The 25,552-nt window shown below is 46.1% G+C and overlaps 1 protein-coding gene across 3 annotated transcripts in view; it reads left to right on the top strand.

Moving 5' to 3' along the window:
- The window catches only part of KIAA0319L (KIAA0319 like), a 90,742-nt gene extending 73,815 nt beyond the window's left edge, over positions 1 to 16,927 (top strand). For all 3 annotated transcript variants that reach the window (XM_010977552.3, XM_031464713.2, XM_010977551.3), the window contains exons 16-21: positions 1,454 to 1,613; positions 6,764 to 6,906; positions 7,763 to 7,885; positions 8,454 to 8,544; positions 9,691 to 9,782; positions 15,614 to 16,927. In XM_010977552.3, the coding sequence (XP_010975854.2) occupies positions 1,454 to 1,613; positions 6,764 to 6,906; positions 7,763 to 7,885; positions 8,454 to 8,544; positions 9,691 to 9,782; positions 15,614 to 15,801 (797 nt within the window). In that variant the 3' untranslated portion in view covers positions 15,802 to 16,927. The remainder of the gene's footprint in view (positions 1 to 1,453; positions 1,614 to 6,763; positions 6,907 to 7,762; positions 7,886 to 8,453; positions 8,545 to 9,690; positions 9,783 to 15,613) is intronic.
- The last annotated feature ends 8,625 nt before the right edge of the window (positions 16,928 to 25,552 follow it).

The raw sequence follows: 25,552 nt of genomic DNA on the forward strand, positions 1-25,552 counted from the left end.
TCCCCCTGCATGTTCAGAGCCAGATAGCATATCCAGCTTAAAAAAAACCCTAGATCTCCCAAACCGAGAACTCCTTAGAGGTTGTCTGTTCCAAGACCTCTCCTACCCATTCAGGAGTTCAGACCCACCCCCCCGCCCCCCATCTCAGATGAAGAAATAGAGACTCACAGAGAGCAGGGCTTGCTCAGCTTCACACAGCAATTGTGTCAGAGCCAGGCCTTTGTCCCCCTACTCCAGCACTTTTTCCTCTCTGTGTGACTGATGAGAGAGGGCTCAGGGTGCTTTAAGGAATCTGAGCTCAGGAATAACTTGAGTCATGATGTCTCGTCAGCACCCAGATGCAGAAAACAATTTATTTTTGTAAGTTGAGCCTCAGGCTTTATCTGCCAACTCAGGGAAGGTAAAGTAACTGATGTCTTTTATATTTTTCAGATTTGCAGAAATAAAATTTCCTTCTTAAATAAAACCATGTTTTTGTTTTGTTTCAAGGCTAATTTGGTATTAGGGAGGAAGTGAACACAGGGTGAGGTAGAGCTTTATAAATTCCTGAGCATCTAATGAGAAGGTATATTAACTTTAAACCTACTGTTTATTATCTAGGCCAAGTTCATGTCTCAGATAGGAAGGGATCTTGGCAGGTCTTCCAATCCTTGTCCTACCTCTATGAAGGACAACAGCCAAGACACTATAACGTCTCTTCTGTGTTTAAAATCAGATCACAGATAGTCTCAGATTATGTAACTTATACTTCAGAACGGGCAAATGATGCATCCAAGTGTGTGAATAAGGTGTTCTGAATAGTCACTTTTTACTACCAAGTGTAGAGCAATCTTTAGGACATAATCAGAAGTAAAACACAGTGGTCTCACGGTTCTAGAGCTGTGAAAAACATCACGTGCTGTGATGTTTTAAGGAAATCCTTGTTTCTTGGCTGCCTGGATTTCCTTTGTGTTTACAGTTTTCAAACCTGTAAGGGCGGATGCATTCCCATTACTGATATGATAGTTGAGATGGAAATTTTCCCTCCCGTTGTTTTAGACAAAGGACAGCAAGTCACTGAAAATCAGATTGGATCAGAAGAAATTGCTAGATATCTCCAGTTGGCCTGAGAGTTGAGCAAAACCAATTGGGTAGAGGCTTTTAAAACAAACCTTGAAGTTTTTCTCTCTTCCCTACTCCCTTCACTAAACCCTATCTCTTTGGCCTGGTCCCCAGCACATGTATAGTAATTCTCAGGTCGATATAGAGACCAGGAATGCTTCCGAAGCTCTCCAAGGCAGCCCAATTGCATTAGTAGGAGGAATTCACTATTGTGCCTTTCCATTTGAAGGAGATCAGTTGTTTTTCCAAATGTTCTCACTACTTTCTCTCCTGGGCCGAAACAAATGCACAATGGCAGGTCTATGTTAACCCTCCTACTTCTAAAGCCATGACTGATCCACATGCTTTCCAGATCCCAGGAAAAACAACCTGGTGGAGATCATCTTGGATGTCAACGTCAGTCAGCTAACTGAGAGGCTGAAGGGGATGTTCATCCGCCAGATTGGGGTCCTCCTGGGGGTGCTGGATTCCGACATCATTGTGCAAAAGATTCAGCCGTACACGGAGCAGAGGTAGCTGGGCAATGAATGGGGGGAGAAAAGGAGAGACCAGGGTTCCCCTGGGCTTCTTGATTGAGCTAAGAAATAGTGTGTTTAGATAGAGAAGGGTGGGCTCTCTGATTAGGAACCTCTCATGGTGTCCATTTCTTTAATGAACTTTTCTAGTACAGGTCAGGTGTTCTGTACTAGACACTGCACAGGGTGCAAGGTCAGAAGAGGTCTGTGATGTTTGAAGACCATAGTCTAGTAGGGGAGATAAGCAAGTAAACATAAAATATCAGTACAGAGTGGATTTGACAGAATGAGTGTTATTGTAACCAGGTAGGGTAGAGGGGCCCCAGAGAAAGAGAACCAGGCATGGCTTTCTTGACATAAGAGAAGCCATTTTTGGTCCAAGCCGTTTTGTGATCTAAGCCTGGCCACAATGCTTGCCCTTGAACAGGTCTCAGTAATAAATGATCTTAAAAGAACAAAAGAATGTGGGAAAAGATGATTCTTATTGGCAAGAGAAGTAACAGTAGCAAAAATAATAAGTCAGTTGTAAAGCCTCCCAGTTTTGTTTTGATGGTAAAGATTAGCCTCAAGTACTCAACCATCAGATCAACTGGAACCAAAGGAATGATGGTATTGACCTTTTTTGATCCTCATGACTTCAATCAGCTAAAGCTTGACTCTTTTGACCTTTGTCCCAATTCTGTGCTGAGTTCTCTGCTCAAGCCTTCATGAATATGCATGTGCCCTTAGTGTAAAACGTTCCTGGTTTTGCTGTTCGGGGAGACACTGCTTTGGGAAAGATCCCAGGTGTTCTCCTTACTTACCCCAAATGATAAATCCTTCCTTCTCCCCATCTTTGGCTTAGTTGTGTCTTTTGGCTCAACACCCACCAAGAGGCAAACCCAGGTTTCAAGTAACACTATCATGGAGATACAGAGGCAAGGGTAATGAATTCTTCCGGGAGGGTTGGGGCTGAGGTAGTCCAGAGATTTTTACAGGAGTAAAGCTTGCACTGATCAAGTGTAGGAGGACTGGGAGCAAATTCAGAATAGGAGAACAGCGTGGACAATGGTTCTATGGTATGAAAGTACAGAGTTTCTCTGGAAGAAGTCCTTTGGTTCAGAGCACTTCCTGGGCTCTAGGATATGGTGGAACATTGGCTGTGTAGACTGAGAACAGTCATAAGCAAGCCAAGCAGTTTGGTTTCAATAGTTTGGGTTGGAGGACTCAAGTCAGTTTGTTTGAAGTTTTTGTTTGTTTTGTTTCTGAAGCAAGGGTATTTAGATAGGTTTTTTTGTTTTTTGTTTTTGTTTTGGGGGGGGGTGGAAGATCACTAGTGTGGAGGCTAGACTAAGATAGGGAGAGACCAAAGACTGGGAAACTGACCAGGAAGCTTTTGGACTAGTCTAGTAAAAAGATGGTAACAGCTGAATTGAGGTAGTGGCGATGGAAATGGCAGAAGAAAGGAGAAAATCAAAAGAAATTCAGAAGTAAATCAATAGGACTTGGTGATCTTTGGGAATGGAGGTGAGGGAGGCATCAAATATGAGGCTTTTGGTTTGGATGCCCGGATAGATGGTGAATGCCGTTAACTGAGATTATGGATACAGTTTTGAAGAAAAGATAATGAGTTCAGTTTTCACTACTGAATTTGGGGTGTCTTATGAGTTACATGGGGAGTTGTTTCATCAGATAATAGCAAATACAGGCTGGAACTTGAGATGAAAGGAAAAGCCAGAGATAGGGAGTCATTGCATACAGGCAGGAGTCAAAGCTGTGAGGACGGATGAGTCACACTTAGTGCGTGTCAAGAGGGTTGAGGACAGAGCTCTGGAGAAAGCAGTATTTCATGAGGAGGCAAAGAAAGAAGAGCCAGCAAAGGAAACTAAGAAACAGCAGTCAGAGAGGTGGGAAGGAAACCAGGTGGGAGTGGGCTGCTGGAGATTAAGGGACAAGCTGGCAGTAGGGGGGCTGCCAGAGGATTCAGGTGCTTCAGAGACAGGTGTAGTGAGAATGAAAAATAGGTTTTTGGATTTGTGATTAGTAGATCGTCAGAACTATAGTGAGAGCATTTTAATTAGATGCTGGGAGCAAATATTTTTCATGGTTTGAGGATATAGAGATGGTAGTATAACACCTCTTTGAAGAGGTTGGTGCTGAAAATGATATTGGAGGTGAGCTCAAAAGAATACATCTTTTCAATTGAAGTATGGTTGATTTACAATGTTGTGTTAGTTTCTGGTGTACAGCATAGTGATTCAGTTATACACACACGTATATTTATTCTTTTTCATAATAGATTATTATATGTTGAATATAGTTGCCTGTGCTATACAGGAGGACCTTGTTGTTTATCTATCCTGTGTATAGCAGTGTGTATCTGCTAATCCCAAACTCCTAATTTATCCCTCCCCTCCTTTCCCCTTTGGTAACCATAGTTTGTTTTCTATGTCTGTGAGTCTAATTCTGGTTTGTAAATAAGTTCATTTTAACCTTTTTTTTTTTTTTTAGATTCCACATATAAGTGATATCATATGATATTTGTCTTTCTGTCTGACTTACTTCACTTAATATGATAATCTCTAGGTCCATCCATTTTGCTGCAAATGGCATTAGTTCATTCTTTTTTATGGCTGAGTAGTATTTCATTGTGTATATATATATTATATATCAATAATTAATAATATCATTAATTATATTACATATAATATATATAAAGCACAACTTCTTTATCCAGTCATTTGTCAGTGGACATTTAGTTTGCTTCCATGTCTTAGCTATTGTAAATAGTGCAGAGGAAAGGTAGATGGTGGAGACTGGGGAGGCAGGTTATAATTGGAGGTGGATCTGGGGGGCTCGCTGTGGGCAGAGCAGGAGCACCACTTTCTTTGGAGATAGGAGGAAACAAGGGAAGATCATGGGTGAATTTAGAAGTAGAGGGGATGAAATTTGAGACTGTTGGTACCAACGTCCTGTTTTTTCTCTGAAGTGGAGGCAAAGCCATCTGCTTTCAGGAGGTGAGAGTGAGGTGGGCAGCCTGAAGAAAATGGTCAAAATTGGGAACAGCAGCTCCAGGAAAGGATGCTGGCTTTGAGCAATATTAGATTCTTAGCCAAGGTTAGAGACATGAGGCGAGAGCAGCAATTCCTAACTGGCTGCATAATAGAAGTCACCTGCAGCTTTTATGAACATACTGTTACCCAAGCCTCACCCCCACAGATTATGATTCAGTTGGTCTGGAGTGAGGTCTGGGCACCTAAAATATAAAAACTCCCCGGGTGAATCTAATATGCAATCAGGGTCCACTGGGTCAGAGACAGCATCATGATAAGGACTTTCTTTTTAAGCTCTGCTCAGCAGCCTGGGAGTAGGAACAGGGAAGGTGGCTGCTGGGATCGATCCAAGCTGGTGGGAATTGGCTGTGATGAAGCAATGGAAAGACACTAGCAAGAAATGCGGGTTAGAGCATTGTGGAAAGGTTTGCTTGCAGACTTGCCGTCACTGCATCTGGGCACGAGGAAGAGCAAAGCATCACAGTGACTCTGGGTTTCTGGCTTGGCCTGGATTGGCTTAGTTGAGGAATTCTGGAGGAGGATATGATTGGAGGGAGATAGTATATTACACTGGGAAAGAGCATGGGCCTCACCCCAGGCAGACCTGGCTTCTGAGCCCTGCTCTGTTAGTGGCAGCTCTGTGACAGTGAGCAGGTTACAGTACCTCTCCGAACAATGTTTTTCACTGATGCTAGCACCCACATTGTGGGGTTGTTATTGAAGATTACGTAAAATAATGTTTGTGTAAATTCTACCTAATAAAACTGAAAAATGAAAAAAAAAAAGATAATGTTTGTGTAGTCCCTAAAACATAATGAGTCAGTTAGTGGTTATTACAAGTTTATTTTGAAACATGTGAGATTTGAGATGCCTGTGGAAGAACCGGGGTAGATAATCTAGTAAGCATTTGCAGATGTAGATTTGGTCACTCAGGAGAGACATGGGGAGAGGAGATAAAGATTTGAGGGTTATTTGTATATAGACAGAAATTGAAACTGTAAGCCTGGATTAGGTAGCTAGGAGAAAATAATGAGACATGGACGACAAACCTTTTATGGAAAAGTTTTGTTTCTTGATTCTGGAGTTCATAATACCCCATTGTTAGCCTCACTGTGCTGCAGGCTTTTAAGTCTTTTATGGCTTTTTAGGCTTTTTAAGGCTTTTAAGGCTTCCCAAACTTTCGTGTCAATCCACACATAGAAGATGATGCTGTTTATATGGCACATTGGGATAAATAGACAGTTAAACTGGAAGCAACTGGTCCAGGGTCTCTTGGATACCGAGATCCCACACAGCAGCCCTGTGTTCTATGGAGATCGGTATCTGGGGCACACCTGTAAACCCAGTGTGACCCACTGATTGGGAAGTTTCAGTTCCTGAGACTAACATAGAGTCAGGAAGCAGACTGCCAAAAATGGAGGCCAAGGCATAGAGAACAGGTTTTGTGCCATCCAGATGTGAGTTCAAACATGGTCTGCCTTGGACAGAAGTTGACAGTTAGAAAGCAGAAGGATTCTGGGCATGGGATAACATAATCTTGTACCAGCCACACCATCATGTAGGGTCTGTCTTGTTGCTGTCATAGTAGTGATCATTTTGGCTGTTTTGACCTATGCATAATGCTTTGATCTGTCCAACAATTTACATTTTACAAAGCACTGTGGTTTGTCTTACAGATAAACCAGGCACAAACCCAACAGCACCATGCTCTTAGCTGTTAAAAGGTTGACAGCAGGGATGTAGCCATAACCAAATCCCCATTTTTCTGACCTCTAGTTACCTGTTTGAAATAGGTCTTGTTAGCTGGGGCAGCTTGGGGCAGCCTAGGGTTTTTTTAAAAGCCTATACTTTGGAGTCAGACATATCAGGGTTGGGGTTCTGGCTCTGCCATAATTAACTGTGTGACCTTGGGCAAGTTACTTAACCCCTCTGAGCCCCAACATTGTCCTTTGTAAAATGGAGATGATGCTGATAATCCTTTCTCATTGGTTTGCTGTGAAAGAATGTAATACTTAGCACAGCGTTTGGCACAAACAGAAGGTATTTAGCAAACGGTAGCTTTAACAATAGTTGTTGGCAGTTTCAGCTCATTCATACTGTTGTCTGTCTCTGCAGCACCAAGATGGTATTTTTTGTTCAAAATGAGCCTCCCCACCAGATCTTCAAAGGCCATGAGGTGGCAGCGATGCTCAAGAGTGAGCTGCGGAAGCAAAAGGCAGACTTTCTGATATTCAGAGCCCTGGACATCAGTACTGTCAGTGAGTGATTCTGGGACGCTGGGAATGAAAGCCTGCCCAGGGCCCGTGGCTCACCTGTCAGTCCCCACTGCCCTTGGGCTTCATTTCCTGTCCTCCCACAACAAGGAGGTGATCCCTCGCCTTCACTACCATTATCATGAAGGAGTCTTGACTCATTGTAGAGGTTCTTAACCTGGAGTCCATGGGCCTCTGAGATAATGTTCAGAGGGGCTATGAGTTTGGGAAAAAAATTACATCTTTATTTTCACGAACCTCTAAGTGAAATTCGTTGTTTCCCTCAATCATGAAAATAGGCAACAAACTCCAGTGGTATTAACAGAACGTGTGACTTTAAGGCGATAGAAATCTCAGATGATTTCGTTATCCTTCTACACGGTGGAATAGCATTTTTACTCGTCACTACTTCAAAATAGCACCAATTGTTAGACCCACTCCTAGATCTTGTTACTTAATGTTTCAATAAAGACACATACATTATTTTTTAAAATTTTGTTTTCTTAAATAATTCAAAAACATGGTCAATATAATTGCTTTCTTTTGTAGTACTATATGTTTTATTTTGGCAATTAAATTCTTCAGAGAAGGGGGTCTCTGGGCCATGAAAGATTTAGAACTGCTGATTTGGAGAAACAAGCAGAAAGAGTCTGGAATCTTCCTCACTGCTCCAGTTTGATCCAGCCATGATGACAGTAATGGGCACTGTGCCCAGCTGTGCGAGCTCTTGGGGCAGGTCTCCATGAAGTGTCACCACAGGCCATTGAGCAGGGGGTACCTTTGTATCTTCATGAGCCCTGGGAGCTGGTTGTCCCCCGACTCTGGCTCCTGTTGACTTTTTCCCCTTTATTGCTACTTTCAGCGTGCCAGCTGAACTGTTCTGACCATGGTCACTGTGATTCATTCACCAAACGCTGTATCTGTGACCCTTTTTGGATGGAGAATTTCATCAAGGTGCAGCTGAGAGATGGAGATAGCAACTGTGGTGAGTTTTCTGCTTGGCACTGTGTCAGCTGGCTTGGCACTGAGAGTGGCTCTGAGTTGAGTGGGTGGGTGTTGGTGTTTCCAAGGCAGATGAGCAAGCGAGGAAAGAACTTTGTGTATTTTCTGTTTGCAGGGGACTTTTACTTCCTTCCTCCACACTTGCTCAAGGTTAGAGGAAAGCTCTGAAGCAGTTGTTTAAGAAGAACCAAGCTTAAATCAGATCAACTGCAAATTGCAGCCTAAGTCAGACCAGCTGCAAGGCCTCCTGTCTTTTTGGGGTGCCTGTGTACTCTGGAAGCCTGTAGGTTTCTATCCCCCACTTTCTCTTTAAAGCTCCTTACAGTCTGCCCCATGGCCCCAGGGTCTCTGAGCAGCGACTAGAAAGCAGGGGCAATTCATAAGGTTTAAAGTTTTAGGTGCCTTCAACTCCAAGGTCTCACCCTCCCTGGGGATCCCTGGGGGCCTTCTTGTCTGCAGAGTGAAGCCGCCTCCTGCCCAGAGTGGGGCAGCCCAGACTGCCCTTCTAGCCTCTCTCTTCACTACCCTCACCATTTTGTTTTTCTTGGCAGAGTGGAGTGTGTTATATGTTATCATTGCTTCCTTTGTCATTGTTGTTGCCTTGGGAATCCTGTTCTGGACTGTGATCTGTTGCTGTAAGAGGTAAGATGGACTTTTCCTTGGAAACTCGTTCAGGCTTACAATCACATGTTCATTCATCAGAGAGGTAAATAGAACCTTCCACATGGAGGGCGCTAAGTCCTAGGTTTCCTCCCTTCCCGTCACCGTCTCTGTTACAGTGGTTTGGCTCACTCAAGGCATGCACAGAAAAGCCGTCCTTACCCTCTGACTCTCCAGAGGGCACACTCCTTCAGCCAAGTGGCTGTCACCATAGTGATTTGCAGTCTGGAAAACGCAGCTGTGGCTGGAGTGGGAGAGGGGCATCTGGGTGTGGGCCTGGCTCACATCTCTAGGGTGTGCGTCCTTTAATACCCCGCACTTCAGCCTCACCACCTAACACATGGGTTCTTAATTTGTCTGCCTTCCTTGCAGTTTGGAATTCACGTATATATGTGTTTTCACAAAACTGGAGGCTTAGATTAGTCATGATTGTCTTCTGGGTTTTTTCATTTAGGCTTCCTATCTAGTCTCATAATATTTAATGGTAATGTTTATTATGTTTTTCATTATTAATAATGAGTGTCATTTCTAAGTTTACTGTGTGCCAGGCACCATGATAACATTTTATACATTTTATAGGTAATATCTTTTTTAATATGCATAACAACTTTTTCTCATCTTAAAGATGAGGAAATGTAGGCTCAGGAAAATGACATCACCTGTCCGTGGACAGTTATGTGGCGGAGCTGATATTCGACATACAATGTAGCCTCACGGTAAAACTCAGAAAATTAAAAGAATTTTAAAAAATTCCCACCAGCCTAAGACAACCACTGTTTACAGCGTTGTTGGTTTAACGCTTTCCTCCACCCTACACCCTTCAGGTGTAGGGGCTTCATCTTATTTACATTTTTAACCATCTATTCTTCATTGTCACTGTAGAGTGGTAAGCCCTTGATAAGATAATCACGTTTCCCTTGCCTTTTCCCAAACTGGTGAGGAATATATAAAGAACAAATCACAGTTGCTACCTTCCCTGGCTGAGAAGCAAGGAGAAACAGCCCTTCCATTAAGCAGTTGCCCCCAAGACAGGGCCCTGTCTGCAGTCTGGCTGTCATCCTGTGGTGTGCCACCTGAACCTCACACACAACCTCTTTCCTGAGCAGGGGCAGGGATTGTGTTTTTCAGGCAAAAAGGAAAACCTAAGAGGAAAAGCAAGTACAAGATCCTGGATGCCACAGATCAGGAAAGTCTGGAACTAAAGCCAACCTCTCGAGCAGGTAGTGGTCCTGGGTGGGACCTGGGAGTCGGGGGGCATCTAGGTTGGAGCACTCTCCCTGAAGAGCTACCATTGTCACCAGTCCCTCCCCAGATGTGTCACTAACAGCTCTTTGTGCAGGAAAAGCATCTTGTCCTCCCCCTGTTGAGGGCTGAGGGCTGGCTTTGCCCTGTGCTGGCAGAAGCTGCCTGCTGGGCAAGCTCTGACTCCAGGGCTCACTTCTCAGCATTCCATTCACCGTGCAGAGGGGCTTAGCCTCTCACTGTCCTTTGCCTGCTTGTTTCCCTCAGGGTTCCCACCTGGAGTTGAGCTTTCCACGCCACCCTGTAGTCAGGCTCAGGGACCTTGGTCTCTTATGCCTGACCAGATTGTCCTTTCTGGGCAGACAGCAAGGTGAGGCAGTGAAGAGTTCAAAGCCAGTGTTCAACAGCTGGCCTCGTTTCCAGCTAGCCTTCCTCTCCCACTTTCCTCTCTCCAGTATTTGGCAGGTGGATCTACAGACTCCAAAACGGTCTTAGTGCAGGTGGAAGACAGCTCCCCTGCTGGCTCCAGGTGCACTGGGCTCATCTGTCAAAGAGTTTCCAACTGCCCAAGCACTGCGGTGGCTTTCAGTGATGGGGCTCATAGGGCCAGGGCGGGTAGAGGGCCCCCTTCCCCGCCTGGGCTCGGTCATTGGTGAGGTTCCCATTCGTCTTGGATGCCACAGGACAGTCTTGTGTGCTTAAGGGGGCTGGACTCTATGTAGAGCTGTTCCTGAACACTCTACAAGTAGAACTATTTTTGTACAGAGTATTTATTAAACATATGTCATACTTAAAGCTTTGTATTAGGAGAGGCTGTAAGGGGACTCTAGAGAGTTCTAAGATACAGGCCCTGCCCTCAGAATTTCACTCTAGTGAGGGAGAGAAGATATATCAGAAGGAAATAAATGCTCATAGACAGTCTGGGTTCTGCACTCAGACAGCTGGATTAGGGAACGCAGTGGGGCGGCACCTGGAGGTTGGGGGCTAGTGAACCACAGAGGTGTGGCCAGGGAGCGTCCCACACGGTGTACTGAGGATGAAGGCCTAGAGGGAATTGTGCACAACCCACCCTCCACATGGTGGCCAAGGTTGTGTTTATGTTGCTCTGACAGGTTTCTCCACCCCTTGAAATCCTGCAGTGACTTGCTTTTGGGCCGGTAGACATGGTGAGCTCCCAGCGGTGTGCTTCTCTGAGCGCCTCCTCTTTGTTGACTTCTCTCTTGCCTAAACAGATTCTTTTGGTTCATATTTCTGTCCAGAAAGCACCTTCTCATCCTTCTCTTAACCTGCCAGTTAAAGTCAGGCTTGTCTTTCTCCCACATCTGTTTCAGCATTTCTCTCACTGTATGGGGTCACTTATGTATGTGTTTGTCCCCTTACCAGCCAGTGAAGTCCTTGAGGGCAGGGACTGTGTCTTACTGACTGTAAATGTGGAGCAGGACAACCGTGCACCAGGCCCCAGGCCAGACACTGGCTACGTTAATGGTGAACCAAACAGTCGCTGCTCTTGTGTAGCTTGTATCAGGCAGACATTAAACAAACAAATTCACAAATGTACAGGATTTGATAATGGAAGGTCTTTATGAAGAGTGACAGACTGAGACCCGAGGGACAGGTAGGAGTTAGGCACGTAAAGACTCTGAGGAATAGCATTCCAGGCAAAGGAGCAAAGTTGGTAAAGGCCTGGCTGCTGGAAGGAGCAGAGGGCACTGGGGGAAGACATGGTGAGCGTGGGCGAGTGGCACAAGGCCAGACAGGTGAGCAGGGACCTGCTGTGGGTTTCTTCCAAGAGCAAAGGGGAGCCAAGGGTAGTTTTCTTTTACGGAGGTGAACGATGCGATTAGATTTTCATTTGAAAAAGAAAAATGTGGCTGCTATGTGAAGGAATTGGAGAGGCAAGAGTGGGTGAGAGGAGACTGGATAGAATGTCCTTGTGGTGGAACGATGATGAGATAGGCAGATAGATTCCACATACATTTTGAGGGAGGACTTGCTGGGGTTCATGATAGCTTGTCCGAGGGGAGTGAGCACAAAGGAGAAGGAAAGGATGGCCCCCGAGCTTCTGCTTTCAGCATCTGTGGATTGGGTGGTCTTACTCTCTGAGATGGGAGAGACTAGGGAAGAGATGCTGGAGAAGATCATTTGGTTGGGACAGTTATGAATGGGGTTGAGGAAATGAAGCTAGAAGATTGATGAGGATGAAATTGTGGGGAGTTTTGAACATCAGCCTGAGGAGTTAGGCCTTTATTCTGGTGGTGATGAGAAGTGTCATCTTGAAAGTGCTGGCTTAGCAAAATTAGTCTAGTGACAACATTTAATCTAGGGAGAGATTACAGGTGGAGGCTCAGACAGCTTGGTGTCAGTGGGATGAAGGGACAGGGAAGGTCAAGGCTGACTTGTGATCTGAGAGACAGAGAATGATAGCACTGGTGACAGAATCAGGACATCTGGGGGCAGTGATGGTTTGGGTAAGAGGGGATGAATTAAATTGAACTCAGCAGAACAGTTAGGCTGGGAAGTGTCACTATAGGAGTCTCCTGTGGGCTGATGAGGGTCAGCCCCACAAAAGTGGGTCACAGTCCTTCTGGGGAGAGTGCTGGGGACAAGAGAAGAGACCAGGGCTGAGGAAGGGCTATCATGAGGGAGGAGGGAGCGGTCAGCAATGTTTGCTGCCGCGGAAGAAGAGGATGAGAATGGACAGCAATGATGGCGGTGATGACCCTGGAGGAGTTTCTGGTCACCTAAAGAGCTGGAGTGAATGGTGAATGACAGCAGAATGAAGTGTAGTTTATTTAGGAAGTAAGTAGTTCATGAGGAAATGGAGGCCCTAAATATTTAAAGGTCCTTTTAGAAGTTGAGTAATGAAAAGTGGAGGAGAAGCAGGTCAGGGTAGATGCGGGTAGAGATGCAGAAAATAGAGGTGAGGTTCCCGAGGAGGAAGGAGGGAATAGGGGATTAAGGAGAGAGTGGGGGGTCAGTGGAGTTAAGATACCCCTTCTGAGCAGGAGAGAGGGAGGCCCGGTGGAGGCACTCAGCAGTGCTGGGGTGAGAGGCCAGATGGGAAGTGAGTGTCGCAGCACCGAGGGCTCCAGGGAAAGGGGAGGTAGGAGGGAGGGCCGGAGGTGATCGCTGCCCCTCTGCACCCAAGGTGAGACTAGATGAGGGTCGGCAGGCCCTCGTCCTCTTGTGGGCAGTGTCTAGCCGGGGAAGCAGTGAGAGTCCCCTTGGATCTGCTGTGTGTCTGACCAGGCCAGAACCCCCGGCTCTTGTCCTGGGCTCTGTGGCGGATTAGCAGGTGTAACCCAGAGCAGGTACCAGTAGGAGGAGGAGAACGGGATTCAGGACCAAGTTGTATAAGGTGTGGAACCGAAGGGGTTCCGCTTGAAGAAGAGTAAATTTAGTGGGGAATACGTGCGTGGACGTGCACTGAAACAAACACTGTGCCGGGAGCCAGGTTAAGGCCCCGCCGGAGTGAGCCTGGAGCTGCTGGCACCGAGTGCCGCCAGGCTGACGTGGGGACGCCTGCCCTCGGCATGTGTGGTTTGCATTCAGCAGCTGTGGTCTTTGGTTTGGTTTTGCTATTCTAGTAATTTTTTTTTTTCAAAACTTTCTACTGAAGTGTATTAGATTAAACCATATAAAATTACTGATATTTGGCTTTTTTGACCCATGAAACTAGTGGTTTTCTGTGGTTCAATCTAATATGCACAGAAAATCATGAGCACAGCTCAATGGGGTTCACAGGTGAATGTGGTCATGTAATCAGCACCCCAGAAGTGCTCCTTTTTGCTTCTTTGCAGTCACTGCCTCCCCCCAATTTACTTCTAATATCTTGGAGTAGTTTATATAAATGGAATCATGGTGTTTGGCTCCTTTTACTCAACAGTGCATTTATGACATTCATTCGTGTTGTAAGGTAGAGCAGTAGTCCATTCTCATTGCTGTATAATTTCTGTTGTGTGAATGTATTTATTCGTCAGGCATATTGTTGACGGGCAGTTGAGTTCCTTCCATTTTTGGCTGTCGTGGGGAGAGCTGCTGTATACGTTCTTGGCTACGTCCTTTGATGAACATACATGTATGGGTTTCTGTCAGGTGTAGACCTGGGAATGGGATTGCCGAGTCAGAGGAGGGGTGTGTGTTTGCCACCGATACTGCCAGTTTCTCACTTGTCCTGCTTAGTAGGTGAATCCCACTCACTTCTTCAAGCAGAGTAGGTGCTAGTAGTGGGAGGGCCCTGGAAGAGTGCTGTGTACGTGGAGCCAGGAACGTGTCTTCCCCTCAGGCTCCTGTCCTCTGCACCTGTGGCCCAGAGGGCTTTGGGGAAGATGGGAAGCTTTGATTGGGTGCCGAGAGGAGAAAGCCCCCAAAGGGTATTTCATTTGTAGGGGCAAAGCAAAGGCTTTGAGAACCTTGACTTCCCCTGGGCTTGGTTCTTATGTTGCCACTGTCCCCTACCACACTGGAAAGCCTGGGATGCTGGCGTTCTTCTCTGGCCCTGCTGCTCTGCCGTCCTGACAATCAGTGGGAGGCGTGGCTGTCCTCAGTCATGTCTGGGAACTGTATCCCTGAGATGGACAAGGCTGTTAGGTAAGCTTGCCTGAGCCCCACAGCACCCTGTACAGACAGACCAGTGCATGGGCAAGGTCTGTGGGGGTGTGGTTCCCAAGTGACAGATGCAGTCAGAGTCTGGATGCCCCATCATTTACAGCCTTAAGTCATGTGTGGTCAGAAAGGGGCAGAATGGGTGAGAATCATCTCAGGACCCTCTTTCAGTGTTTTGGGGGATTTGAATGGGACCAGGAAGAGGGAGAGAGATTGTTGGAAGATGAGGGTTCAAACACACCTCACCGACTGGTCACCTTTTTAAGAAAGGAGGTAGGTTAGGTCCCTGCGGGTGAGCAGTGCCAAGCCCAGGGCACTGCCAAGCTGGGTTCTCACTGTTGGCAATTCCCACTTCTAGACCTGCTATCTCAGCCTATGTTTTGCTTTCTCTGGAGTAGTATTTGCACCAGCCAGAGGGTAGCCGTCTTGCAGTGGGATGGGATGTGCCCTAAAGCTATATATTACTGGACCACAGTGTATGGTCTGGCCTCTGCAGCCTTCGGGATGAGAGGTGAAGGGGACTACAGTGACATGTGGATTCTCAGGCATCTTTTCTGACCTCAGGTGCCTCTTATGGGTCCTTGTTTGTATATTCTAATGAACTGATGGCTTGGGCTGTCTGCAAGTCCGCACTTCATTCAGGCTCTCAGGCCTCTCCGAGCCGAGTGCCTGCTCTCCCACCTCCTATTCCTGCTCAGCGAAGCCAGAACCAACGTCTACACAGGCTGAAGTTGTGTCCTCACTCAGTGTAGGCAGCTCTGGCAGGCACTTTACATTCATGCTGACCCCGGATATGGTGAAAAGCTCATTCTCTAGAGCCTGAGTTCTTGTTCCTTTTGCTTTTCTGCCTCATGCAGAACTCCATCCTATTCATAAAGAGAGATGATAAAACATCCCACATTTAAGAGAGGGAAAACAGAACGTTGTTGGGTGGCACAAACCAAAGCTAATAGATGCGGGAGATAAAGAAACCCCATTGGAACCCAGAGCTGTTGGTCCCCAGTCTACTCTCTGTGACATTCCTGATGGGACTGTTCCAGCGAGCCAGGACTGGGAGGACTCGGGAAGGCTCCTTCCCTCAGAGAGGGCCCCATGCCTGTCCCTGTCCCTCTGCTCCTCTTCAGGCTGGGAGGAAGGTGCAGGGCGTGGCTCAAGGCAGAGAAGATTCGTGCTCCTGATGCTGGGCTCCTTGACTCCCTTGCAGGCATCAAACAGAAAGGCCCGATGCTCAGCAGCAGCCTGATGCACTCTGAGTCGGAGCTGGACAGTGACGACGCCATCTTCACGTGGCCCGACCGGGAGAAGGGCAAACTCCTGCATGGTCAGAACGGCTCCGTGCCCAACGGGCAGACCCTGCTCAAGGCCAGGAGCCCACGGGAGGAGATCTTGTAGCCACCAGGTCTGCCTCCTCAGGTTAGGGCTTGGCAGTGCCAGGGGTCCAGAGCATTGCTAGGCTGGTTCTCATACTTCCTGTGTCAGAGGGCAGCTGTTCTCCCAGCATCTGCTGGTCACTTCACCCTAACATCCTCAGCGAGAGCTGCTGGTACTTGAATCCAGACATTCTCCGGGAACCCCCGAATGAAGCTGTGAACGAAGAAGTTTCCTCTTTAAATTTGTCTGGTAGGTCCCCCAAAATGTCCTCACCTCAGGGCCTCCTTTTTTGCAAACCCTTCCCCTGCTCTGAGAATGGCCGCCGCCAGCTCTTGGCCTCCTCTCCCAGCTCCCTGTTGGTAAGGTTGCTGCTCCTGGGGCGGCTGCACAGAGAGGCCTGGCTGTATCCCTCACATCTGGGTACAGAACCAAGCACCACCAGCCTTCTGGCTCCATAAGCCTGTGTGCAGGTGTGTTCTTTGCTCTCTTCTTTGGGATGGAGTCTCCCCTCTCACTAGGCCCAGAGGAAGTGGTGCCCCCTCCTCACCACTGACGCTGGGCTGGTGTCTGGCCCAAGGATAGGGAAGGGCTACTGTTTCAAGAATGGAGAGGGCCCCTCTTGCTGCTGGGCTGTTGTGTCAGAGCAGCCAGGCTGGACACAGACTGCCACCCCTCTTCCTTCTGGCCACCCTGGCTGGCTCAGGCCACTACTCCCTGTGCCCAGAGGGAACAGCCACAAATAGACTAGAATATTAAGGCATGAGAGTGCATGTGTGTGACTGCTCACTTGATGTCCGTTTGTGTGTCTTTTCTCTGTATCCCCTAGCATGGGTGTGTGTGTGTGTTGGAGGGTGTGTGTGTGTGTGTTGGAGTGAGTGTGTGTGTGTGTTGGAGTGAGTGTGTGTGTGTTGGAGTGAGTGTGTGTGCATCAACTCCTCCTAGGGTTCTTGGCAACCTTGAACTGGAAAGACTCATCTCCTTGGAACAGAGACTTCCTGAATCCCTCTGGCCCTGTCACTGGTTCCTCAGCCATGGTATCTAGACGTTGAGGAATGGGAGCTTCGGGGGAGTGGCTTTTTAAAAAGAAACTTACAGTTTATACTACTGCACTATTATCTGTTGTGAGATGATTAAACCTGCTATTTAATTGCTGGGTGTGCTGCTTTATGCTCCATTGCTGCATGGGTCCAGCCACCTGTGTGTCCCTGTGACGTGATGGCCTCCCGCAGGGAAGTTGTGGGCCTGGCATTAGCACGTGTGGTCGATGGTGCTGGGATTCTGCCTCAGCGGCTGCCTGGGAGCTAGTGGAAGAGTCACTGCCCTGAGCCCTGCTAGCCAGCCGGTTGCTCCTTGTGGCTTTTAGGGAAGGGAGTTTTTGTCCTTTCTTCATACCCTTTGTGAACACAGAATTGGTTCACACACACACACACACAGAGCCACCCCCGTGGTCAGGCTGGAGATGCAAAGTGTCCCAACACTCAGGTGTGGCCGTTAGGGGTCCTACTTTTCCAAAGCAGAAGGGCCCGGCCCCTGCCCCAGAACACTGCAGTGTTAGTGGAAAGCTTGCTGGGTGTGTGGGGTAGGAGGGGGGCTTGGACTCCCAGGAAAGGGAGGAGGGAGGACCTGGAACTCGTTCTCCCCCCAAGGCCCTCTACACAAAAACCTGCTGAGGGTAGATGATATTGGTTCTGTTTTTACAGAAACAAGGCATAGCCAGAAGTAACTCGGTCCACACAGACAGTAAGTGACAGAATTAGAACTCAGGCCCCGCAGAGCCTATGCTGGCTCTGGATCAGAATCACCTTTTAAAAATGGATTGTTGGGCCCCACTGCTGCATTTCTGGTTGAGTAGAATTGGAGTGAAACAGGAGAATTTGCCTTTCTAGTGAGTTCCCGGAGGCTGTGCTGCTGGTTGGGGGAGCACACTTGGAGAACGGCCGGTCTGGAAGGGCACACTCAGTGCGTAGTGACTAGGGGGCAGCAGCTGTCCCACCTGAGTGAGGGTGAAGGCGGTTCAGAGAAGGGGAGCGCGGACCTGCCCAGGACGCACGGTGGGCCAGGGGTGTGCACTCAGGTGTGCAGGCACCGGAGTAGCTGGTGAGGTTGGTGTGTTGGAATAACTTGAAGGATTCAGGAAGGAGCTACAGGACTTTATAACTTACTGACTTCATAGGTTTTTCCTATTTTCTTTGAGCCTCATTTCTACATTTTTCAATCTCAGCCACAGCTCACTGAAGGATATATTTTTATCTCAGTTTGAGATGAATAAAATAATTTTTCATCCCCTGCTCCACCAAGAAAAGGACAAAACCCAGAAACCGATGCTGCTTTCCTGGCTTGGGGTCTTGCATTGAGAAGCGCACCATGTCCCTATTCTCGCCTGACTCGTGAGAGAGGCAGAAATCCTTGGGCTTGCTTAGGGGGAGCTAGGCTACCTCCACAGCAGCCCATGTCACCCCAAAGGAAACTTTCTGAAATAATACTGAATTTTGGGAGCCTGGGATCCCCTGCCTTGACCAAACTTGGCTTGACTAAACACTCCTCTGCCTTCAAAGGCCTCCGTCTTCCATTTCCTGAAAGGCTGGAAGGAAGGCCAGTAGAGGACACCCTCACATTTCTCGAGGCCCACTAGGTACTTTGTGTGGAGAGGAAACAGTCACCAAGAAGCAGCACTCAAAAGGAAACCCGCAGGGCTGGAAGGCTGCAGTGCTGGCCTTCCTGCTGGGTCGGGGGTGGGGGATAATGGGGAGAGACTCTGATCCCTGTTCTTCCAGCTTTCCTTTGGCCCATATGACCAGTGAAAGGAGCGGGAGTGGGTGCTCGCACACACTGGGAATTGCTCTCTGAAAATGGGTATGGAAAGGAGGTAACGTGCAGCCAGGAACCATGAGCCCCTGGGAAAGAGGGTTTGAGGAGCATGGATCAGGCCCTTGAATCCTTTGTGGAATTTATGTTGAGGTTTAAAGGCACCTATTTAGTCTCTGGTCAAACCCGAGCCACCACTGTAACTCCTTTTACCTACATAACCCCCCACGTGTGGTTGGTGCTGGTGGTGGCTACGTCAGTCAGGAGCTCCAGTGCCAGCGCCGGGGGTGACGCTTTCGGCCCCGACAGGCTGCGCGCCTCTGTCCCCGAGTGCTGCGCAACAGGTGTAGCTCCGTCGCCCCCACCCTGGCAGGCTGCAGTTGCTCAAGTTTGACCTGGAGGGTACTGACTAGGCTCTTTTGGTCACCAGGAACAAAACTCAAGTGACCTTTCATGGGAAGGCCAGCCTTCTCAGGGCAGATACAGAACTGCCTGGCAGGTCATTGCTGTGCCCTAGTCTCACCTGAGCTGCGCTGTAGGTTTCCCTTCCCCACCACCTCTAACTAATCACGTTCCTGTGCAGTGACATCAGTGGTTCTCACGCCGGCTGCACATTAGAATCACCTGGGCAACTTTTTACTGATGCCTGGGAGCCCACACCCCATAGGTGGTTGTATTTTTAAATATTTAACTGATCTTTTATTAATTCCTCAGATAATCTGTGCCTACATATAGCATGCCCTCAACAAGAGGGAAAGCAGCCCTTGGCAGCTCAACTCCAAAAGTCTTGGAAACCAGTTGGATTTGGGCAATAAAGAGGGGAAATACCCAGATACCCTCTTAATGACCTCAGGGAGAAGCCTTTGAACTTGGGTGTGGCAGAGATCAGTTGTTCACCAAACTGGAGTCCTTTTCCAGGACGTACTACTCATCAACCTCTCTAGTCGTCTACACAATATGGGCAGAAGAGAGGTGTTCCAGCTTTGGCCCTGATCCGTTAAAAACTTCCTGTGTGACACCCCCACCCCTGGCCCCTTTCCTCCAGGATCTGCTGGCCAGATGCAGAGGAGCACTCAGGGGACTCTGAGGCCATGGTAGAGACACACAAGGTGGAGGAAGCCTGGATCCTAAACCACTATTGAGAAAAGAGGTGCTCTACCAGAATGGCCATTGGATCGTGATGAGAGAAATAAACTTTATCGTGCTAGCCAGTGCATTTTTTTAAAACAGTAATAGCTAGTGTTAATTGTGGGCCCAGGCTCTCTTCTGAGACAGGCCTCCCTGGGCCCAACTAAGCTACCAGGGTTGATGGTGCTGCCTCAGCCCAGGCCTCCATGACAGCCACGTGGGCTGCAGGAGGGACAGCTGGAGAACTAAGGCGCATCATGGTCTTGGCCATACAGTTCTAGGTCATGCCTTTTGTTCTTTTTCTGAAGAGCAATAATAATTCAGATCCTCCCGTAGGATAAGGGCAATATGCTTAGGGATCCAGAGCTGAGGGTCTGTTTGCCTGTAGGTGTGGTTTGAGGACTTGAGGGCTTGGAGAGAAATAGTTGAAGTAATCGGAAACAAACTCCTAGGTCTCTGTGTGGGGGAACTTGCACCTGACTGTTGACAGGAGTATCTCAATTGTTACTGTAACTTGTAGCCTAGAAAACTGAACAGATTTTCAGACACCCATTGCTATGATCCAAAAAACAAAACAAAAAAATGCTTCAAGGACGAGTCAGGACAAATCCAGTGTAAAAAGTGTTTAATTGAAACTGTGCTGTAAATGACTAGCATTTTAGTATTCAATTGGAAATATGGCTACACGGAGGAAAGTCATTATCTTTGTGATCTGCAGGCAACCACACACATCCTGAACCTCTGAAGGAGTCCAATACCCTTATGAAAAACAATGTCAATAAACACCTGGAATCAGACCTGGGTTCCCAGTCTGAACTATAGAGCCCAAAACGGGGAAATGAATCAGGGAGCACCTGAGTCACATTTCCTTGGCATTTATTAGTTGGCTAAATAAATTAAACCACTAAAGCAGATAAAAGTGCAATCCAACTAGAGCAGTTTAAGCTTTTCCCCAGGTCATGCCCTCCAGCCTTCAAGCAGATCCTAGCGGCCTAGAATCTCCCTCTGAAGCCTGGGGCTACATTGGGGCTACAGTGACTCACGTGCCTCTTAACACTGTGTGTAGCACTCAGCCTTGTGTTTCCTACTTGCTTGCAAGTTCATGAGGCTGGAGCCGCCTATGTTTTGTAACACCCTCACCTCTAACAGAACACACATGATAAGTATGTGAGAGCTAGAATACCTGGGAGTAGTCAATACCCAAGAAACTTCTCATTCTGATTCTGTTACATGGAGACAAAACACCCGAGTCTCATATACCTGTGCTTCAAAGGGTTCCTGTCATGCTACCCATAATCACACATGCCCATCAGTGATTAATGCCAACCAAGGACAGCGACGGAGAAACCACAGACATGGCTGTCTTCATGAGAGACCGTAGCACACCACTCTATCCTTACCTTGTCTAAAAAAATCCCAAGCTTTCTCAAAAGCACGAAGCACTTTAAACATGGCACTCTTTAGAACTACTAAACACCATATTCTCATTTGGAAAAGCAATACTAACTTTAGCATTCCAAAAGCACCAGTCATCTTACCGTCATATTTCTAGTTCCTAGCACCGTGGCTGGTGTGCACTTGAAAGTGTGCCTGTGATGAACACAGAGCCTGATACTGACCAAGCCAGAGATGTGAAAGAAGTGGCTTCTCAAAGGAAAGTGCCAGCTGAAGAGGGGAGAAGGTGGCAGATCTAGCCACTGCTGAGCTGAGCTGAGCTGAGCTGAGCTGACACTCCAAGGGAACCCGGCCTAGTAAGTTCCCAGAGAGTATTGCTAGGGGTGGGGTGGTGGGTAGAATAGAGATGGAATTAAAATACTGAACAATGAGTGACACTTAAGGTAGAGGTAGGGTGGTGACTGAAATGAAAGCAATCTAAGTTCCTTCCAGAGGAGGACAGTGAAAATGCTGATTAGCTTTAGAGTTTTAAGTCAGGTGTTCATGGTATAACGACTGAGAAAGCTACTAAAAATTCAGAAACAGAACACATAACCTCTAAACCAGAAAAGGAAAGAAAAAAAAATACTTCAGTCAACCAAACAGCAGGAACAGAGAGAGGAAACAGCAGCATTAAAAATCCCATCACTTAATAGGCATAAGTTGTCAGATTGGGTATGAAAACGACCACCTCCTCCTCCACACAAACGTTTACAGACTGGAAATAATTGTAGAATGATATTCACCAGAGAGACACCTAAAATGTAAGGTTGAAAAATAAAAGGGCAGCAAAGATACACTGGGGGCTTTGGTTCCTATTAAGGGAATGAAGCAGCACAGGCTACTGGCTCCCTTCCCCAAAAATCAACCTTAGAAAAACAGTACATTCTAGGGAACAGTGAAAATCTGAGGAACCACCACCAAAACCAGACACAACAACCCAAACCAACAAGAAATCTCCCCAAATCCTGTACGAACCCCCAGGAAACTGAAGGTCTCCTCAGAAACTGGGAGGGGAGGTAGGACATCAGTGAGACGTCTACTCCTGCTATGCCTGCGACAAAAGTGGGACACTCAGGGCAGCCCTGGAACTGCTGGGTGAAAATGGGTGGGCTAGGCAGCTTCTCCTGGGATTGAAACCTTTTAGCCTCTGAAGCCCCAGGGCTGGCAGATGACAATCAGGAATTGCTGCTTCTTCCTAAGCCTCTGAAAGTAAATCTGAGAGCAGCTGCTGGTGGAGTAGCTGACAATGACTGTGAAGTACCTGGAGGTTATTATCTTCCCCTGCTTGAGCTCATTGGAAGGGACAGGAGAGCACATGGCCTTACCCTTTCACCAGTAAATACTACTGGACAGAGGAGCTGGTGCTCTGAAGGAACATGAGCTCACAGGCCAAAATAACCAGAGTGTAATAATTCCCGGCCCCCAAAGTCAGCAAACTAAACTTATACTCTAACCAAGAATTAAAAATAAAGCAAAATAAATATACGGGCGATATTAGCAGTATGAAGCAGGAACAAGAACCGAGTGGAAATATTAAGTATGAAAAATAAAATGAATGAAATAGAGGGACAGATAGAGGTCAAAACCAATTGACTGGAGCGTCATCCTGAGGGCCTTTACGTAAAGGATGCAGGAAAAGGGCCAGAAGAAACGGACACACACACACACAGCGGCCCCGGGGGGAGCAGGAGCCAGCACCTGAGTAAGTGGGAGTTCTAGAAGAAAACAGAGACAAGTAAGGAGGAAATAATCTGAAGAAATAAACTAGATTGACCAGAATTAAATAGATGAAAGAATTCATGGATGAGTAAGGAAAACATACAACCAGAAACATTGCAGTAAGAGATTTAAGGCCATCTAAGAAAATCAAAAATTCTGAAAGCTCCCAGAGAGAAATAGCAGGAAAAGAACTTTGAACTCAAAATTTGTATCAAGACAAACTCATTTAAACATGAAAGTATAATTAAAAATTCTCAGGGATGCAAGGTTTCAGATTTTTTTTCCACAAAAGACTCAAGATATTTTTAGAAGAAGTGATCAAATATGAAAAATAAATTTAGACATGGGATGAGATAGAGGAAGTAAGGGTGGGCAAATAAATACTTAAGCAAAATTTGTACAGGTGGTCCTGAAGGTTAACAATGGTTTAACTTGACACAGATTCAGTAGAAACCATGCATCAGATTTTGATTTTTAATATTTTCCTGAGCTAGCAATATGTAGAGGGGTACTCTCTTGGATGCTGGGCATGGCAGTGAGCTACAGCTCCCAGTCAGGCACACAAGCACAAGGTACACAACAGGATGTTTACAACTATTCTTTTTAGGCAGGCTAATTTAAATGTTCTAGGCAACTTTATGGTAGGCTAGGCTAAGCTATGATGTTGAGGTTAGATGTATTAAATGCATTTTTTACTTATAATATGATAGGTTTATTGGGACATGACCCCATTGTAAGTTGAGGAAGGTCTGTAGTCTGAAACAGCTAGGAGGAAAGGCAAGAAGAGGGAAGCAGAAAGGGGGAGGGGGAAGAAGGGAAGGAAAGGAAAACAGAGTATATTAATAATCCAGAGCCAAAATTCTAAAAAATACCAACATGGTAGTGTTGTGAAGACCCAAATCTTACTAGGAAGAAGATTTAGATGATAAAGAAACCAATAGGGGTAAATAAGCATGATTAGTATTGAGTAACATCAATAAAAATGAAAGTAACGTTAAGACAGGACACCATAAATCTCCTAGAAAAAAACATAGGCAAAATATTCTCTGACAAATTGTAGCAATCTTTTCCTAGGTCAGTCTCCCAAGGCAATAGAAATAAAAGCAAAAATAAACAAATGGGACCTAATTAAACTTACAAGCTTTTGCACAGCAAAGGAAACCAACCATAAGCAAAATGAAAAGACAATATATGCACTGGGAGAAAATATATGCAAATGATGCTACTGACAAGGGCTTAATTTCCAAGATGTACAAACAGCTCATACAACTCAATAACAAAAAATCAGCCCAAACAAAAATGGGCAGAAGACCTAAATAGACATTTCTCCAGTGAAGATGTACAGATGGCTAATAGGCACATGAAAAGATGCTCAACATCGCTTATTACCAGAGAAATGCAAATAAAAACTACAATGAAGTATCAACTTCACACTGGTCAGAATGGCCATTATTAAAAAATCCACAAATGATAAATGCTAGAGAGCGTGTGGAGAAAAGGGAACCCTCCTACACTGCTGGTGGGAATGTAGTTTGGTGTAGCCATTATGGAAAACAGTACGGAGATTCCTTAAAAAGCTAAAAATAGACTTACCACATATGATCCAGCAATCCTACTCCTGGGCACATTCTGGAGGGAACTCTAATTCGAAAAGATACATGCACCCCAATGTTCACTGCAGCACTATATACAACAGCCAAAACATGGAAGCAACTTAAACAGATGACTGGATAAAGAAGCTGTGGTATATTTATACAGTGGACTACTACTCAGTGATAAAAAAAAATGCCATTTGGAGCAGCATGGATGGACCTGGAGATTGTCATTCTAAGTGAAGTAAGCCAGAAAGAGAAAGAAAAATACCATATGGTATCATATATAGAATGTAAAAAAATTAAAAAAAAAGAAAAAAGAGAACACTAATGAACTCATCTACAAAACAGAAACAGACTCGCAGACATAGTAAACAATCTTATGGTTACTGGGGAAAGGGGGTGGGAAGGGATAAATTTGGGAGTTTGAGATTTATAAATGTTAACCACTATATATAAAAACAGATAAAAAACACATTTCTTCTGTATAGCACAGGGAACTATATCCAATATCTTGTAATAACCTTTAATGAAAAAGAATATGAAAATGAATATGTGTGTATATATATACATATGTATATATGCATGACTCGACATTATGCTGTACACCAGAAATTTACTCTGACTATATCAATAAAATTTTTTTTAAAAAATGAAAGGAATGCAGGAATGGTTCCATATTAGAAAAATCCATCAAGGTATTTTGCTAAATGAATAAAGGTAAAAATTACACACAGAAAAATAAACATTTAGTAACATTAATCTTTTATTTAATGTGAGGAGAGGGGAAACTTCTTAGTTTTCAAACGTCTTTAACTTGATGTTTAAGACTGCTCTCCAGAATGGATGTACAGTTCAACGTTTATTGCAATACTGTGTTACGGTTTTTATGTCCCTACCTCACCACCACCACTTGGCATTATCCAGTTTTCTAATTTTGGCCAGTCTTAGGGCTGTAAAGTGATGGCTCTTAAGAAAAAACAAATCATGATTGCTAATGAGTTGAACATCTCTTCATATATGTTACCCTTTTGGGTTTCCTCTTCTATGAACTACCTATTCATTATTCTCTGTTCAGTTTTCTTTACAAT

Source organism: Camelus dromedarius, chromosome 14 (assembly GCF_036321535.1).
Source record: "Camelus dromedarius isolate mCamDro1 chromosome 14, mCamDro1.pat, whole genome shotgun sequence".
Taxonomy (NCBI): domain Eukaryota; kingdom Metazoa; phylum Chordata; class Mammalia; order Artiodactyla; family Camelidae; genus Camelus; species Camelus dromedarius.